A 19,737-nucleotide genomic window follows, 5' to 3' on the forward strand; every position below is an offset into this window, starting at 1 on the left:
CTTTCCTGGTAAGTTTTATCCTGCAATCCATGTACTAGTTTAGTAGCTCTTCTCTGAACTCTCTCTTTCTAGAGTATCAGTATCCTTCTGGAGATATGGTCTCCAGTACTGCGCACAATACTCCAGATGAGGTCTCACTAGTGCTCTGTAGAGCGGCATGAGCACCCCCCTCTGTCTACTAGTAATGCCTCTCCCTATATACCCAAGCATTCTGCTAGCATCTCCTGCTGCTCTATGACATTGTCTGCCTACCTTTAACCACCTCCGGACCGCCTAACGCAGGATCGCGTTCCGGAGGTGGCAGCCCTGCGCAGAGTCACGCATATATGCGTCATCTCGCGATGGCCGAGATTTCCTGTGAACGCGCGCACACAGGCGCGCGCGCTCACAGGAACGGAAGGTAAGAGAGTTGATCTCCAGCCTGCCAGCGGCGATCGTTCGCTGGCAGGCTGGAGATGTGTTTTTTTTAACCCCTAACAGGTATATTAGACGCTGTTTTGATAACAGCGTCTAATATACCTGCTACCTGGTCCTCTGGTGGTCCCCTTTGTTTGGATCGACCACCAGAGGACACAGGTAGCTCAGTAAAGTCCCACCAAGCACCACTACACTACACTACACCCCCCCCCCGTCACTTATTAACCCCTTATTAGCCCCTGATCACCCCATATAGACTCCCTGATCACCCCCCTGTCATTGATTACCCCCCTGTAAAGCTCCATTCAGATGTCCGCATGATTTTTACGGATCCACTGATAGATGGATCGGATCCGCAAAACGCATCCGGACGTCTGAATGAAGCCTTACAGGGGCGTGATCAATGACTGTGGTTATCACCCCATATAGACTCCCTGATCACCCCCCTGTCATTGATCACCCCCCTGTCATTGATCACCCCCCTGTCATTGATCACCCCCCTGTCATTGATCACCCCCCTGTAAGGCTCCATTCAGATATTTTTTTGGCCCAAGTTAGCGGAATTTATTTTTTTTTTTCTTACAAAGTCTCATATTCCACTAACTTGTGTCAAAAAATAAAATCTCACATGAACTCACCATACCCCTCACGGAATCCAAATGCGTAAAATTTTTTAGACATTTATATTCCAGACTTCTTCTCACGCTTTAGGGCCCCTAGAATGCCAGGGCAGTATAAATACCCCACATGTGACCCCATTTCGGAAAGAAGACACCCCCAGGTATTCCGTGAGGGGCATATTGAGTCCATGAAAGATTGAAATTTTTGTCCCAAGTTAGCGGAACGGGAGACTTTGTGAGAAAAAAATTAAAAATATCAATTTCCGCTAACATGTGCCAAAAAAAAAAAATTTCTATGAACTCGCCATGCCCCTCATTGAATACCTTGGGGTGTCTTCTTTCCAAAATGGGGTCACATGTGGGGTATTTATACTGCCCTGGCATTCTAGGGGCCCCAAAGCGTGAGAAGAAGTCTGGTATCCAAATGTCTAAAAATGCCCTCCTAAAAGGAATTTGGGCACCTTTGCGCATCTAGGCTGCAAAAAAGTGTCACACATCTGGTATCGCCGTACTCAGGAGAAGTTGGGGAATGTGTTTTGGGGTGTCATTTTACATATACCCATGCTGGGTGAGAGAAATATCTTGGTCAAATGCCAACTTTGTATAAAAAAATGGGAAAAGTTGTCTTTTGCCAAGATATTTCTCTCACCCAGCATGGGTATATGTAAAATGACACCCCAAAACACATTCCCCAACTTCTCCTGAATACGGCGATACCACATGTGTGACACTTTTTTGCAGCCTAGGTGGGCAAAGGGGCCCATATTCCAAAGAGCACCTTTAGGATTTCACAGGTCATTTACCTACTTACCACACATTAGGGCCCCTGGAAAATGCCAGGGCAGTATAACTACCCCACAAGTGACCCCATTTTGGAAAGAAGACACCCCAAGGTATTCCGTGAGGGGCATGGCGAGTTCCAAGAATTTTTTATTTTTTGTCACAAGTTAGTGGAAAATGCTTATTTTTTTTTTTATTTTTTTTTTCATACAAAGTCTCATATTCCACTAACTTGTGACAAAAAATAAAAACTTCCATGAACTCACTATGCCCATCAGCGAATACCTTGGGGTCTCTTCTTTCCAAAATGGGGTCACTTGTGGGGTAGTTATACTGCCCTGGCATTCTAGGGGCCCAAATGTGTGGTAAGGAGTTTGAAATCAAATTCTGTAAAAAATGACCTGTGAAATCCGAAAGGTGCTCTTTTGAATATGGGCCCCTTTGCCCACCTAGGCTGCAAAAAAGTGTCACACATCTGGTATCTCCGTAATCGGGAGAAGTTGGGGAATGTGTTTTGGGGTGTCATTTTACATATACCCATGCTGGGTGAGAGAAATATCTTGGCAAAAGACAACTTTTCCCATTTTTTTATACAAAGTTGGCATTTGACCAAGATATTTATCTCACCCAGCATGGGTATATGTAAAAAGACACCCCAAAACACATTCCTCAACTTCTCCTGAATACAGAGATACCAGATGTGTGACACTTTTTTGCAGCCTAGGTGGGCAAAGGGGCCCACATTCCAAAGAGCACCTTTCGGATTTCACAGGTCATTTACCTACTTACCACACATTTGGGCCCCTAGAATGCCAGGGCAGTATAACTACCCCACAAGTGACCCCATTTTGGAAAGAAGAGACCCCAAGGTATTCGCTGATGGGCATAGTGAGTTCATGGAAGTTTTTATTTTTTGTCACAAGTTAGTGGAATATGAGACTTTGTATGAAAAAAAAAAAAAAAGAAATCATCATTTTCCACTAACTTGTGACAAAAAATAAAAAATTCTAGGAACTCGCCATGCCCCTCACGGAATACCTTGGGGTGTCTTCTTTCCAAAATGGGGTCACTTGTGGGGTAGTTATACTGCCCTGGTATTCTAGGGGCCCAAATGTGTGGTAAGGAGTTTGAAATCAAATTCAGGAAAAAATGAGGAGTGAAATCCGAAAGGTGCTCTTTGGAATATGGGCCCCTTTGCCCACCTAGGCCGCAAAAAAGTGTCACACATCTGGTATCCCCGTACTCAGGAGAAGTTGAGGAATGTGTTTTGGGGTGTCTTTTTACATATACCCATGCTGGGTGAGATAAATATCTTGGTCAAATGACAACTTTGTATAAAAAAATGGGAAAAGTTGTCTTTTGCCAAGATATTTCTCTCACCCAGCATGGGTATATATAAAATGACACCCCAAAACACATTCCCCACCTTCTCCTGAGTACGGAGATACCAGATGTGTGACACTTTTTTGCAGCCTAGGTGGGCAAAGGGGCCCATATTCCAAAGAGCACCTTTCGGATTTCACAGGTCATTTTTTACAGAATTTGATTTCAAACTCCTTACCACACATTTGGGCCCCTAGAATGCCAGGGCAGTATAACTACCCCACAAGTGACCCCATTTTGGAAAGAAGAGACCCCAAGGTATTCGCTGATGGGCATAGTGAGTTCATAGAACTTTTTATTTTTTGTCACAAGTTAGTGGAATATGAGACTTTGTAAGAAAAAAAAAAAAAAAAAATAAATCATAATTTTCCGCTAACTTGTGACAAAAAATAAAAAGTTCTATGAACTCACTATGCCCATCAGCGAATACCTTAGGGTGTGTACTTTCAGAAATGGGGTCATTTGTGGGGTGTTTGTACTGTCTGGGCATTGTAGAACCTCAGGAAACATGACAGGTGCTCAGAAAGTCAGAGCTGCTTCAAAAAGCGGAAATTCACATTTTTGTACCATAGTTTGTAAACGCTATAACTTTTACCCAAACCATTTTTTTTTTTTACCCAAACATTTTTTTTTTATCAAAGACATGTAGAACTATAAATTTAGAGCAAAATTTCTATATGGATGTCGTTTTTTTTGCAAAATTTTACAACTGAAAGTGAAAAATGTCATTTTTTTGCAAAAAAATCGTTAAATTTCGATTAATAACAAAAAAAGTAAAAATGTCAGCAGCAATGAAATACCACCAAATGAAAGCTCTATTAGTGAGAAGAAAAGGAGGTAAAAATCATTTGGGTGGTAAGTTGCATGACTGAGCAATAAACGGTGAAAGTAGTGTAGGTCAGAAGTGTAAAAAGTGGCCTGGTCTTTCAGGGTGTTTAAGCACTGGGGGCTGAAGTGGTTAAAGGGCTTCTGTCACCCCCCAAAAGTCATTTTTCATTTTTGGGCTTATTAAAATCCTTATAGTGCGATTATTCAATATATAGCGCTCTTACCCTTATCTGTTGTCTAGTTTCTTTAAAAACCGCACTTTTATAATATGTTAATTACCTCGCTACCAGTAAGTAGGGCGGTTACTTCCTGGTAGCCGCTGCATCCTCCTTTCAAATAAACGCCCCCTCCTCTTGTTAATTGACAGGGCCAGCGAGCGCTCTCCTCCTCTGGCTGGCCCTGCCTGCGTTCTAAATCTTGCGCCTGTGCCGTACCGGTCTTCAGTCGGCGCAGGCGCACTGATAGGAGGACGCTCACTCAGCTGCTCCTTCCTCAGTGCGCCTGCGCCGGGTGTAGATGTGACGTCATCGGCGCAGGCACACTGAGGAAGGAGCGGATGAGTGAGCGTCCTCCTATCAGTGCGCCTGCGCCGTCTGAAGACCGGTACGGCGCCAGCGCGAGATTTAGAACGCAGACAGGGCCAGCCAGAGGAGGAGAGCGCTCGCTGGCCCTGTCAATCAACAGGAGGAGGGGGCGTTTTTTTGAAAGGAGGATGCGGCGGCTACCAGCAAGTAACCGCCCTACTTACTGGTAGCGAGGTAATTAACATATTATAAAAGTGCGGTTTTTAAAGAAACTAGACAACGGATAAGGGTAAGAGCGCTATATATTATATAATCGCACTATAAGGATTTTAATTAGCCCAAAATTTAAAAATGACTTTTGGGGGGTGACAGAAGCCCTTAAGTCTTCTGGAATAATGACCCCTAAATCCCTTTCCTCAGATACTGAGGTTAGGACTGTATCACTGATTGTAGATTCTGCTCTTGGGTTTTTACGCCCCAGGTGCATTATCTTGCACTTATCAACATTACATTTTAGTTGCCAGATTTTTGACCATTCCTCTAGTTTTCTTAAATCCTTTTCCATTTGGTGTATCCCTCCAGGAACATCCACCCTGTTACAAATCTTTGTGTCATCAGCAAAAAGACACACCTTACCATCGAGGCCTTCTGCAATTTCGCTGATAAAGATATTAAACAATATGGGTCCCAGAACAGATCCCTGAGGTACCCCACTGGTAACAAGACCTTGGTCTGAATATACTCCATTGACTACAACCCTCTGTTGTCTGTCCCTCAGCCACTGCCTAATCCATTCAACAATATAGGAGTCCAAGCCCAAAGACTGCACTTTATTGATAAGCCTTCTATGTGGGACAGTATCAAAAGCCTTACTAATGTCTACTGCACCTCCGCCATCTATTGTTTTATTCACCCAATCAAAGAAATCTATAAGATTAGTTTGACATGATCTCCCTGAAGTAAACCCATGCTGTTTTTCATCTTTCAATCCATGGGATTTTAGATGGTCCACAATCCTCTCCTTAAGTATGGTTTCCATTAATTTCCCCACTATTGATGTCAGGCTTACTGGCCTATAGTTGCCCGATTCCTCCCTATTACCTTTCTTGTGAATGGGCACATTGCTAATTTCCAATCTTCTAATAATACAGGATGTAAAGGTGACCATACACAGGGGTTGGTCGATGGGTGAACAATCATTTGGCGGACATGTTGATACACATTTTAGTCCACATTGGCCGTTCGTTACGTGTTCAATGAAACCTTCGTGCAATGGACGAAAGTTTTATTGGATGACGTTATTTCACCACGCCGACTAGTTTCAAAGGGCAGACGATGGACCAGGGGGCCGAACATTCGTTTTGGTTGAAATGGTCGCTTTGGATCCACTTCAGACTCATGGGTATGGCCGCCTTAACGCAGATCAGTACAGTATGTACGCTGTGACTCCACTCTATATATAAATGTAAATGACGCTTAATCCACCCTTTAACCTGTACATGTTGTACCTGTTGATAGAACAGAGAGAACTTTTTAATTACAGAGCTTTACTATTACCGGTAATTACGAAACGATCGGGCACAGAAGTAACACAGACGAGACTTGGACTGGCACAGCTGCTGACACATACCTGGGCACCAATTACAGTCTGCGCCTGAAGAGATGGGGCACAGCAAGCCTCATACCTCAGATGTGTGCACATGCTCCTGAGTACAAACACTTATTGTCAAAAATTGTCCTGTTTTCCAGCATTGGATTTTCGAAGTATTGCAGAGGCTGCTGGCACGTCGATTTGTAGGATATTCTACAGGAATCAGGGAGAAGCTGAAGGCACTTTTATCCATCGGACTGGGGTTCGGGGTATTCTTTAATATGTATTGTACACTATGGGCTATCTTCTCCCTCGTGGGAGAGGTCTGGGCCCATGTTCTGGAGATGGTGCTTGCCTCAGAGGTAGGACCCGGATCTATCAGACACTTATTGAGAATCTGGTGGATGTGGTTGTCATTGCCACCGACCGGGTTCCAGCTCCTTCAGTGTCAGGCGTCAAGTGGGGACGTGTCCCCTATGCCGTGAGAGACGTTTCACCACTGTCCAGGGGTCTGAAGAAAGCCCCCCGAAGATTGACAACCTCTTTACCCACACTACACTGAAAAGTCGTTCAACTGACTCATTCATTTTGTGTTTCAGTTCCTTGACAGAAAGCGGAAATCCAGAAGCCATCAGTGAATAGGAACATTTCTGTACAGACCTAATGCTTCTCACAGCTGAGCGTTTGTTACAATTATATCTGGTCACAGCCTGGACTCCGGACTCAGTCCTGACTGTTCAGCTCACAACTGTAACACGCTCCGCTATGAGTGTTCCTATTCACTGACAGCAAGCAGGCATCTTAAAGAACTGATACACAAAGTCTGTTGGAAAGTGGCAGAACTTTTCATTAGGCTTCGGTGACATGTCGCTGGATGAGCCCTTGAACTACACAACATGATCACGTAAAGTCCAAGTCTATGATCCAATATGGCTAAGACAGGAGAGGTCCTGTGAGTCTGCAATTCCTGAGGAAGACCTTGTGTGCCGGATAGAAGGTCCCCCATCAGCAGGCGGGAGGGTCGGGTAGCGTCGGTGCCTCGGGGATCGGTGGGGCACCTGCCCGAGTAATAGTCCATATAGTGAATACCAAAGTTTCCTTTGTAAATGCAGCATCTTCAGAACAAAAATAAAAAATCACAGTCTTGATAGCGACACCATTGCCGCTAACTTTTGAATCCTTCATTTAGGCCTTGGCAGCGCCTGCACGTTCAGAGGATTCCAGCGTCAGCGCCCTGTGTTTTCTGTGGAAGGTTACAACGTGAAATGAGTTTATTTTTACCAAAGTAAACTTCACGTTGACTGCAATACCAAGAACGGCCTGCAGGTGGTGCACAATGATTTATTTACTACTACGTGACGTCCTCGTATCCGCAATGCTGACTGCAAGCGGAGGGTGTGAGCAAGCGGGATCCTGGCACTGGAGATTTAATCAATGCCATATAATAGTCCCAGAATGGAACACAATATACTGATTGTATATATATATATATCTGGGAGGGGCAATCGCTTATATAGCAGTTTTCTCATACAGTAGACAAGATTTCTTACCTCACTTGTTTGATGATAAAGTACAAAACCATGGAGAGGCCCAGCAGTCCCAGGAACAAACCAAAAATGATGCCAAGAATTTTACCTTAATGGGGTGAAAAAATATATTTTTTGCATTATTCGATAGCCGCTACCACTGCCAGAAGCAGAAGACCTCCGCACTCTGGTTAATAGATGAGGATAATTGGATCCTCCTTTAAAGGGGTTCTCTGAGATTTTGATAATGATGGCCTATCCTCAGGATTAGGTCATCACTATCTTATTGATGGGGGTCACCCGAAGGGGCAGTGGCACTGCGGCCTGCTCACAGCTTCCTAAGCACTGTATAGTAGCTGTGCTTGGTATTGCAGCTCAGCCGCACCTAGACCATGTGACCTACCTGTTCTAGGAAAAGGCTGCAGCACTCGCCAAAGCACCGCAACCTCTTCAAACTGCTGATCGGTGCTGGGAGTCGGACCCCTGAGAATATTAAGATTTTGGACAACCCCTTTAAGTATCTACATTTTGTTCTCTCCCTGCTTAGGTTGTCCATCAACCACTCCACTACTCTTTCCATACATGTTGCCATGCGTAGAGAGGTGGTCACGGGAGACTGAGTGCAGACCATTGCCCACTGTACTAGCTAGAAGTGTAGTCGGTGGAGAGAAGACGGTAAGATCATAAAGAGACATTACCTGTAGACAAGGCCGGCTCTGTGAAAGAGAAGAAAAGAAGAACCGTTACAACAATATAAAGATCTGTCTATCCAAACACCTGACCACGCTACAACTGGATTACCAAGATAGGCCACGTCGTATCTAGACGTGTGGGGACAGGTTATGGTGACACACGGCAGATGGGTCGCAGAAATTTACCACTCAATTTGTCTGATTGGCTGCAGCACAATCCGTAGAGACAAGCCCATTCAGATGAATGGAAATGATGGGCTGCTGGACCATACCATATGTAGGTTTATAGGGGAATTTAAAGGCTGGGGACATTTTTGTATAATTGCGTTTTGCTCATTTTGGGCCACAAATCACCAGTGATGGCCAGTTCGCTAGCGAACACATGCGATCTGCCATCTTGACTCACCTGTCCGGCGAGGCACAGGTAAGCCCTTACCTGTGCTGGGAGCCGGTCTGAAATCAAATGCGGTCACCGGGAGCAGGCAGTTATGATGAAGGCTCCCGGTGACCGCATTTGATTTCAGACCGGCTCGCGGCACAGGTAAGGGCTTACCTGTGCCTCGCCGGACGGGTGAGTCAAGATGGCAGCCCGCATGTGTTCGAACACAGCGAACTGGCTATCACTGCAAATCACTTTTTTTTCAATTGAAAGTTGGGTAAAAGGGTTAAAAATCTATCAGAATCCCTTCATCTGACGGCTCATGTGTAGCTCTGATCTGACCTCAGAAAAAACACACATTATTGCTCAATTCTTATCAAACAGATAAGAATATGGCGTAAATAAAAAATAAAAAAAACACCGACAGCTTGCAGATTGATTGATTGATTTTTAACCCTTATATCTCAGAAACGGCTTAACATTTTTAATAAAGACCAATTGAAAAAAAATATTTTAAGAACAAAATGAGTAAAACGCAATGATAAAAAAAAAATTCCCCAAAGGTGTACATAGCCTTTAAAGAGATACAAGTCCTGGACGGCTTAGATATGCAGAGAGGCAGAGATGGAGGTGAAGGGATATAGGATCCTATCATAGAGGTTCAACCTCACTAGTTGTAGGACTCTATCATAGGTGGGTCCATATAGATGTTGGACCCTTCCATAGCCGGATTTGAAGGGATTTTGGACAGTCTTATAGAGGGAGGGGGGAGGATGCACCTGCAGGGTTATATGGATGATGGATCTTTCTTGGTTGTATGTGTTGGAATGTTAGATAATACGGCCATAAGTCAACCTAGAAGGATGCAGAATCCGGTCAGATGTGAAGCTGTGACGTAAGATAAGTGGTCTACAGACATCTGACCGGAGGGCATGTTGGGACCTATCACAGCTGAGCTTGCCGGGATGTTAGATTCATAGGTGCAGATGGTAGTGACACCAGACCTCTGCTGTCCATTGAACAACGAGGATAATATAAGTAGAGTGACTTATCATGGTTGAAGGACTTTGGGGTGGGGATGTAGGACCTTGGACTTGTTCTCACTCACGTATCACAAAGGAGGAATACACGGCCCTCTGGTTCAGCGGCTGAGGGTCCCGGACGTTACTCTGCAGGACGTCTGAGGGAAAGCTGACTTTGGTAGAATAAAGCATTGTCTGAAGCTTCTCCATCTACAAGCACAGCAGAAGAGAAGGTGTATGAAAACTGCAGGGAGTTGTATTTAATTGCTACGAGCACCAAGGGTTTGGCCTTCACTTACCTGAGACACCGAGATGTGGACTTTATTGTAGAACACGGTCCATACCACGCTCTGATAGCAGGGGGGAGTTGTCAAGGAACCCCCGTATCGGAAATACTGGTCCAGACCCTCAGGAAGCAGCTCTTCGATATTGAAGGATGGAACGGAGACGCTCTGGTCTGCAGGAGATGTCACAGACATAGGTGTGGGGAGGACAAAGCAGAGGGCCACTGCCAAAGAACTATGGGGGGCCCCAATTCTGCAGACTTGTGCAGAGAGGCCCCCACCAGGTAAGGATGTGAGTGAGATGACAATGCAGAGGGGACATTCTCACTGCATTCCCTGGGAGAGGACCAAGGCAGTGGAGGAATGCCACCCTCATGGCCCCACAGTAATGGAAGAGCTAACACGCACCGCATTTAGGATGGTAGTGGGCATCACATTGGCCTCCTCATGACACGTCTGGTGCACAGACCAGAGGATGATGAGGGTACTGGTGGGTTTCTATTCTCACAGTGTCTCAGTGTTTGTAACCTGGTGAGGTGGAGCTTCAGCAGGAGCGAGGAAGCCATGTCAAACATGTCTGCCCGCAGAGTCTTCTTACCTGCGTAGGTGATCTTGTCCAGGTAGTTAATGATATTCCCATAGGCTGCATTATCCTCCCCTCCTGTCTGTTATAGGAAATACAAAAAAAGGTCAAACCGATATGAAAGCGTTCTACAGGACAGCGCCACTCCTACCCACAGGCTGTGGGTGGTATTGCAGCATTGCTCCGTTGGTATAATGCAGCCATATTTTTCTAACCTTGTCCTTTACGCTAATGGGTTTGTAGAGGATTGGAAAAACATGGCTGCTTTCTACCAAAAAACAGCGCCAGACGCAACCTCCCGACAGGTAGTAAGCAGCCATGTTTAACCCTTTAATATTTATTCGCTCTAGAAATGTCTCATTGAATTAAAGTTGTTCTTATGAGTTGTTTCAAGTCGTTTTATCCATTCCCATCCAGAGCTGCTTTCAATATTCTGCTGGTTGCCCTTGGAAACAGACTGCAAATGACCTGAAACTTGTTGTCAGCCATGTGACCCTTTAGCGGAGCTATAACCGCGTATCAATCACGTGAGCGCCAATAATAATGTGCTCGTCTGGGGGTCAGTGACCTCCGCCACGCCAGCTGTTGTAAACAACTACACATCCCAGCATGCTCCATTCACTTCTAAGGAAGAACAGCCGAGCGAGTATGCATGCTGGGAGTTGTAGTCTTAGAGCTGCATTACATTTTATCTGTGGGGAAGAGGGGAATGGTCTCTGATTTTCTATTTACGGACATTTGTGCCTCACCTCTATTAGGATCCCCAGTACGGCCAGCCCGTTCGGCTTGCTTTTGGCTTCATTGATATCCGGAAACTTGTCCGAGTTGTAATGGACGATGTGTAGCTGGAAAGTGAAGAAGAACGTATGATAATAATAATAGCAAATCATTGACCAACTCCTAAACCAAGACCAAGTGTACGGCAGGAGAGCCCACCATGGGGTTTCCCAGAGTACATATACATAGGTATTAAAGGGGTTCTCCAGTTTTATGTTTTAAGTAGAGTTTCTAATCCCTTAAAAAGTTAAAGAATTGAGTGATAAATATTCTGGCTACCTGCAGCTGCCACTAGAGGGAGCTCACAGTGTACAGATTTATCAGCGAGTTCCTAGAAAGTAGCATAAACATGTACAGTGAGCGCCCTCTAGTGGTGGCAGCAGGCAGTAAGAATTTGGAGCTTGAAGTGTGTCAGGACAAGTTATTGGACCCATGAGGAGTAGAGTCTTAACCAGTAATGTGTAATGAAGAGCTTGCAATCTCAGTTACTCAATAATTAACCCCGAGCAATTAAGAGACACAAATATATGACAGATAATTCTATACTCCACATTGATAGGACGCTATAATCCGGTATTATAGGATGCGGAGGGGAACGTTTGCTGACTATTCCATATTCTTTGTTCTGTGCTCGGGCGGTGGGCAGTAAGCACATTCCAGGGGCCGGCAGAAGAGACCCTGCAGCTTTATAATCCTTAGGGGGTTGCTGAACTAGAAAATTGACCGACTGTGAACCAGAGCAGGTTAACCTTCTGTATATAGGAACCATGAGCAAACACAGGCAAGACACTGAATCATCAACCCTGTATGGGGGTAGAAAGCATACGTTAGACAGAGTTGTGGGCAGTGACCTCAGGACGCTGTATTTCATCAAAACTACAGTGAAAAAAATAGCTCATCGCTAGAATGAAACTACATAGAGCTCTAAATATATATATATTTTATATCCTGTATTATACTCCAGAGCTGCACTCACTATTCTGCTGGTGCAGTCACTGTGGACATACATTACTTATCCTGTACTGATCCTGAGTTACATCCTGTATTATCCTCCAGAGCTGCACTCAATATTCTGCTGGTGCAGTCACTGTGTACATACATTACTTATCCTGTACTGATCCTGAGTTACATCCTGTATTATCCTCCAGAGCTGCACTCACTATTCTGCTGGTGCAGTCACTGTGTACATACATTACTTATCCTGTACTGATCCTGAGTTACATCCTGTATTATCCTCCAGAGCTGCACTCAATATTCTGCTGGTGCAGTCACTGTGGACATACATTACTTATCCTGTACTGATCCTGAGTTACATCCTGTATTATACTCCATAGCTGCACTCACTATTCTGCTGGTGTAGTCACTGTGTACATACATTACTTATCCTGTACTGATCCTGAGTTACATCCTGTATTATCCTCCAGAGCTGCACTCACTATTCTGCTGGTGCAGTCACTGTGTACATACATTACTTATCCTGTACTGATCCTGAGTTACATCCTGTATTATCCTCCAGAGCTGCACTCACTAATCTGCTGGTGCAGTCACTGTGTACATACATTACTTATCCTGTACTGATCCTGAGTTACATCCTGTATTATACCCCAGAGCTGCACTCACTATTCTGCTGGTGCAGTCACTGTGTACATACATTACTTATCCTGTACTAATACTGAGTTACATCCTGTATTATACGCCAGAGCTGCACTCACTATTCTGCTGGTGCAGTCACTGTGTACATACATTACTTATCCTGTACTGATCCTGAGTTACATCCTGTATTATACTCCAGAGCTGCACTCACTATTCTGCTGGTGCAGTCACTATGTACATACATTACTTATCCTGTACTGATCCTGAGTTACATCCTGTATTATACCCCAGAGCTGCACTCACTATTCTGCTGGTGCAGTCACTGTGTACATACATTACTTATCCTGTACTGATCCTGAGTTACATCCTGTATTATACTCCAGAGCTGCACTCAATATTCTGCTGGTGCAGCCACTGTGTACATACATTACTTATCCTGTATTGATCCTGAGTTACATCCTGTGTTATACCCCAGAGCTGCACTCACTATTCTGCTGGTGCAGTCACTGTGTACATTACATTACTTATCCTGTACTGATCCTGAGTTACATAGTGTATTATACTCCAGAGCTGCACTCACTATTCTGCTGGTGGAGTCACTGTGTACATACATTACTTATCCTGGACTGATCCTGAGTTACATCCTGTATTATACTCCAGAGCTGCACTCACTATTCTGCTGGTGGAGTCACTGTGTACATACATTACTTATCCTGTACTGATCCCGAGTTACATCCTGTATTATACTCCAGAGCTGCACTCACTATTCTGCTGGTGGAGTCACTGTGTACATACATTACTTATCCTGTACTGATCCTGAGTTACATCCTGTATTATCCTCCAGAGCTGCACTCAATATTCTGCTGGTGCAGTCACTGTGGACATACATTACTTATCCTGTACTGATCCTGAGTTACATCCTGTATTATACTCCAGAGCTGCACTCGTTATTCTGCTGGTGCAGTCACTGTGTACATACATTACTTATCCTGTACTGATCCTGAGTTACATCCTGTATTATACTCCAGAGCTGCACTCACTATTCTGCTGGTGGAGTCACTGTGTACATACATTACTTATCCTGTACTGATCCTGAGTTACATCCTGTATTATACTCCAGAGCTGCACTCACTATTCTGCTGGTGCAGTCACTGTGTACATACATTACTTATCCTGTACTGATCCTGAGTTACATCCTGTATTATCCTCCAGAGCTGCACTCACTATTCTGCTGGTGCAGTCACTGTGTACATACATTACTTATCCTGTACTGATCCTGAGTTACATCCTGTATTATCCTCCAGAGCTGCACTCACTATTCTGCTGGTGCAGTCACTGTGTACATACATTACTTATCCTGTACTGATCCTGAGTTACATCCTGTATTATACCCCAGAGCTGCACTCACTATTCTGCTGGTGCAGTCACTGTGTACATACATTACTTATCCTGTACTAATCCTGAGTTACATCCTGTATTATACGCCAGAGCTGCACTCACTATTCTGCTGGTGCAGTCACTATGTACATACATTACTTATCCTGTACTGATCCTGAGTTACATCCTGTATTATACCCCAGAGCTGCACTCACTATTCTGCTGGTGCAGTCACTGTGTACATACATTACTTATCCTGTACTGATCCTGAGTTACATCCTGTATTATACTCCAGAGCTGCACTCAATATTCTGCTGGTGCAGCCACTGTGTACATACATTACTTATCCTGTATTGATCCTGAGTTACATCCTGTATTATCCTCCAGAGCTGCACTCACTATTCTGCTGGTGGAGTCACTGTGTACATACATTACTTATCCTGTACTGATCCCGAGTTACATCCTGTATTATACTCCAGAGCTGCACTCACTATTCTGCTGGTGCTGTCACTGTGTACATACATTACTTATCCTGTACTGATCCTGAGTTACATCCTGTATTATACTCCAGAGCTGCACTCACTATTCTGCTGGTGGAGTCACTGTGTACATACATTACTTATCCTGTACTGATCCTGAGTTACATCCTGTATTATACTCCAGAGCTGCACTCACTATTCTGCTAGTGCAGTCACTGTGTACATACATTACTTATCCTGTACTGATCCTGAGTTACATCCTGTATTATACTCCAGAGCTGCACTCACTATTCTGCTGGTGCAGTCACTGTGTACATACATTACTTATCCTGTACTGATCCTGAGTTATATCCTGTATTATACTCCAGAGCTGCACTCACTATTCTGCTGGTGCAGTCATTGTGTACATACATTACATTGCTTATCCTGTACTGATCCTGAGTTACATCCTGTATTATACTCCAGAGCTGCACTCACTATTCTGCTGGTGGAGTCACTGTGTACATACATTACTTATCCTGTACTGATCCTGAGTTACATCCTGTATTATACTCCAGAGCTGCACTCACTATTCTGCTGGTGCAGTCACTGTGTACATTACATTACTTATCCTGTACTGATCCTGAGTTACATCCTGTATTATACTCCAGAGCTGCACTCACTATTCTGCTGGTGCAGCCACTGTGTACATACATTACTTATCCTGTACTGATCCTGAGTTACATCCTGTATTATACTCCAGAGCTGCACTTACTATTCTGCTGGTGCAGTCACTGTGTACATACATTACTTATCCTGTACTGATCCTGAGTTACATCCTGTATTATACTCCAGAGCTGCACTCACTATTCTGTTGGTGCAGTCACTGTGTACATACATTACTAATCCTGTACTGATCCTGAGTTACATCCTGTATTATACTCCAGAGCTGCACTCACTATTCTGCTGGTGCAGTCACTGTGTACATACATTACTTATCCTGTACTGATCCTGAGTTACATCCTGTGTTATACCCCAGAGCTGCACTCACTATTCTGCTGGTGCAGTCACTGTGTACATTACATTACTTATCCTGTACTGATCCTGAGTTACATAGTGTATTATACTCCAGAGCTGCACTCACTATTCTGCTGGTGGAGTCACTGTGTACATACATTACTTATCCTGGACTGATCCTGAGTTACATCCTGTATTATACTCCAGAGCTGCACTCACTATTCTGCTGGTGCAGTCACTGTGTACATACATTACTTATCCTGCACTGATCCTGAGTTACATCCTGTATTATACTCCAGAGCTGCACTCACTATTCTGCTGGTGCAGTCACTGTGTACATACATTACTTATCCTGTACTGATCCTGAGTTACATCCTGTATTATACTCCAGAGCTGCACTCACTATTCTGCTGGTGCAGTCACTGTGTACATACATTACTTATCCTGTACTGATCCTGAGTTACATCCTGTATTATACTCCAGAGCTGCACTCACTATTCTGCTGGTGCAGTCACTGTGTACATTACATTACTTATCCTGTACTGATCCTGAGTTACATAGTGTATTATACTCCAGAGCTGCACTCACTATTCTGCTGGTAGAGTCACTGTGTACATACATTACTTATCCTGGACTGATCCTGAGTTACATCTTGTATTATACTCCAGAGCTGCACTCACTATTCTGCTGGTGCAGTCACTGTGTACATACATTACTTATCCTGTACTGATCCTGAGTTACATCCTGTATTATACTCCAGAGCTGCACTCACTATTCTGCTGGTGAAGTCACTGTGTACATACATTACTTATCCTGTACTGATCCTGAGTTACATCCTATATTATACTCCAGAGCTGCACTCACTATTCTGCTGGTGGAGTCACTGTGTAGATACATTACATTACTTATCCTGTACTGATCCTGAGTTACATCCTGTATTATACTCCAGAGCTGCACTCACTATTCTGCTGGTGCAGTCACTGTGTACATTACATTACTTATCCTGTACTGATCCTGAGTTACATAGTGTATTATACGCCAGAGCTGCACTCACTATTCTGCTGGTGCAGTCACTATGTACATACATTACTTATCCTGTACTGATCCTGAGTTACATCCTGTATTATACCCCAGAGCTGCACTCACTATTCTGCTGGTGCAGTCACTGTGTACATACATTACTTATCCTGTACTGATCCTGAGTTACATCCTGTATTATACTCCAGAGCTGCACTCAATATTCTGCTGGTGCAGCCACTGTGTACATACATTACTTATCCTGTATTGATCCTGAGTTACATCCTGTATTATCCTCCAGAGCTGCACTCACTATTCTGCTGGTGGAGTCACTGTGTACATACATTACTTATCCTGTACTGATCCCGAGTTACATCCTGTATTATACTCCAGAGCTGCACTCACTATTCTGCTGGTGCTGTCACTGTGTACATACATTACTTATCCTGTACTGATCCTGAGTTACATCCTGCATTATACTCCAGAGCTGCACTCACTATTCTGCTGGTGGAGTCACTGTGTACATACATTACTTATCCTGTACTGATCCTGAGTTACATCCTGTATTATACTCCAGAGCTGCACTCACTATTCTGCTAGTGCAGTCACTGTGTACATACATTACTTATCCTGTACTGATCCTGAGTTACATCCTGTATTATACTCCAGAGCTGCACTCACTATTCTGCTGGTGCAGTCACTGTGTACATACATTACTTATCCTGTACTGATCCTGAGTTATATCCTGTATTATACTCCAGAGCTGCACTCACTATTCTGCTGGTGCAGTCATTGTGTACATACATTACATTGCTTATCCTGTACTGATCCTGAGTTACATCCTGTATTATACTCCAGAGCTGCACTCACTATTCTGCTGGTGGAGTCACTGTGTACATACATTACTTATCCTGTACTGATCCTGAGTTACATCCTGTATTATACTCCAGAGCTGCACTCACTATTCTGCTGGTGCAGTCACTGTGTACATTACATTACTTATCCTGTACTGATCCTGAGTTACATCCTGTATTATACTCCAGAGCTGCACTCACTATTCTGCTGGTGCAGCCACTGTGTACATACATTACTTATCCTGTACTGATCCTGAGTTACATCCTGTATTATACTCCAGAGCTGCACTTACTATTCTGCTGGTGCAGTCACTGTGTACATACATTACTTATCCTGTACTGATCCTGAGTTACATCCTGTATTATACTCCAGAGCTGCACTCACTATTCTGTTGGTGCAGTCACTGTGTACATACATTACTTATCCTGTACTGATCCTGAGTTACATCCTGTATTATACTCCAGAGCTGCACTCACTATTCTGCTGGTGCAGTCACTGTGTACATACATTACTTATCCTGTACTGGTCCTGAGTTACATCCTGTATTATACTCCAGAGCTGCACTCACTATTCTGCTGGTGGAGTCACTGTGTACATACATTACTTATCATGTACTGATCCTGAGTTACATCCTGTATTATACTCCAGAGCTGCACTCACTATTCTGCTGGTGCAGTCACTGTGTACATACATTACTTATCCTGTACTGATCCTGAGTTACATCCTGTGTTATACCCCAGAGCTGCACTCACTATTCTGCTGGTGCAGTCACTGTGTACATTACATTACTTATCCTGTACTGATCCTGAGTTACATAGTGTATTATACTCCAGAGCTGCACTCACTATTCTGCTGGTGGAGTCACTGTGTACATACATTACTTATCCTGTACTGATCCTGAGTTACATCCTGTATTATACTCCAGAGCTGCACTCACTATTCTGCTGGTGCAGTCACTGTGTACATACATTACTTATCCTGTACTGATCCTGAGTTACATCCTGTATTATACTCCAGAGCTGCACTCACTATTCTGCTGGTGCAGTCACTGTGTACATACATTACTTATCCTGTACTGATCCTGAGTTACATCCTGTATTATACTCCAGAGCTGCACTCACTATTCTGCTGGTGCAGTCACTGTGTACATACATTACTTATCCTGTACTGATCCTGAGTTACATCCTGTATTATACTCCAGAGCTGCACTCACTATTCTGCTGGTGCAGTCACTGTGTACATTACATTACTTATCCTGTACTGATCCTGAGTTACATCCTGTATTATACTCCAGAGCTGCACTCACTATTCTGCTGGTAGAGTCACTGTGTACATACATTACTTATCCTGGACTGATCCTGAGTTACATCTTGTATTATACTCCAGAGCTGCACTCACTATTCTGCTGGTGCAGTCACTGTGTACATACATTACTTATCCTGTACTGATCCTGAGTTACATCCTGTATTATACTCCAGAGCTGCACTCACTATTCTGCTGGTGCAGTCACTGTGTACATACATTACTTATCCTGTACTGATCCTGAGTTACATCCTATATTATACTCCAGAGCTGCACTCACTATTCTGCTGGTGGAGTCACTGTGTACATACATTACATTACTTATCCTGTACTGATCCTGAGTTACATCCTGTATTATACTCCAGAGCTGCACTCACTATTCTGCTGGTGCAGTCACTGTGTACATTACATTACTTATCCTGTACTGATCCTGAGTTACATCCTGTATTATCCTCCAGAGCTGCACTCAATATTCTGCTGGTGCAGTCACTGTGGACATACATTACTTATCCTGTACTGATCCTGAGTTACATCCTGTATTATACTCCAGAGCTGCACTCACTATTCTGCTGGTGCAGTCACTGTGTACATACATTACTTATCCTGTACTGATCCTGAGTTACATCCTGTATTATCCTCCAGAGCTGCACTCACTATTCTGCTGGTGCAGTCACTGTGTACATACATTACTTATCCTGTACTGATCCTGAGT

General features: G+C 43.9%; 2 protein-coding genes across 4 annotated transcripts in view; one reads left to right on the forward strand and one right to left on the reverse strand.

The window, feature by feature from the left end:
- APH1A (aph-1 homolog A, gamma-secretase subunit) overlaps positions 1-11,606 on the forward strand; it is a 31,116-nt gene extending 19,510 nt beyond the window's left edge. The window contains exons 8-9 of one of the 2 annotated variants that reach the window (XR_005774843.1): positions 1,268-1,272; positions 11,596-11,606. The gene's annotated coding sequence lies outside the window, so the exon portion shown is untranslated. Of the gene's footprint in view, positions 1-1,267; positions 1,273-5,871; positions 5,883-11,595 lie in introns of those variants that run through there. The other variant, XR_005774842.1, reaches the window with a different exon arrangement.
- The window catches only part of CA14 (carbonic anhydrase 14), a 77,605-nt gene continuing 63,950 nt past the window's right edge, over positions 6,083-19,737 (reverse strand). For both annotated transcript variants that reach the window (XM_040412048.1, XM_040412049.1), the window contains 7 exons: positions 11,379-11,474; positions 10,645-10,711; positions 10,062-10,219; positions 9,849-9,972; positions 8,368-8,385; positions 7,694-7,778; positions 6,083-7,386 (listed from right to left, as the gene is read on the reverse strand). In XM_040412048.1, the coding sequence (XP_040267982.1) occupies positions 7,329-7,386; positions 7,694-7,778; positions 8,368-8,385; positions 9,849-9,972; positions 10,062-10,219; positions 10,645-10,711; positions 11,379-11,474 (606 nt within the window). In that variant the 3' untranslated portion in view covers positions 6,083-7,328. The remainder of the gene's footprint in view (positions 7,387-7,693; positions 7,779-8,367; positions 8,386-9,848; positions 9,973-10,061; positions 10,220-10,644; positions 10,712-11,378; positions 11,475-19,737) is intronic.

The sequence above is a fragment of the Bufo bufo genome, chromosome 11 (assembly GCF_905171765.1).
Source record: "Bufo bufo chromosome 11, aBufBuf1.1, whole genome shotgun sequence".
In the NCBI taxonomy this organism is placed as follows: Eukaryota; Metazoa; Chordata; class Amphibia; order Anura; family Bufonidae; genus Bufo; species Bufo bufo.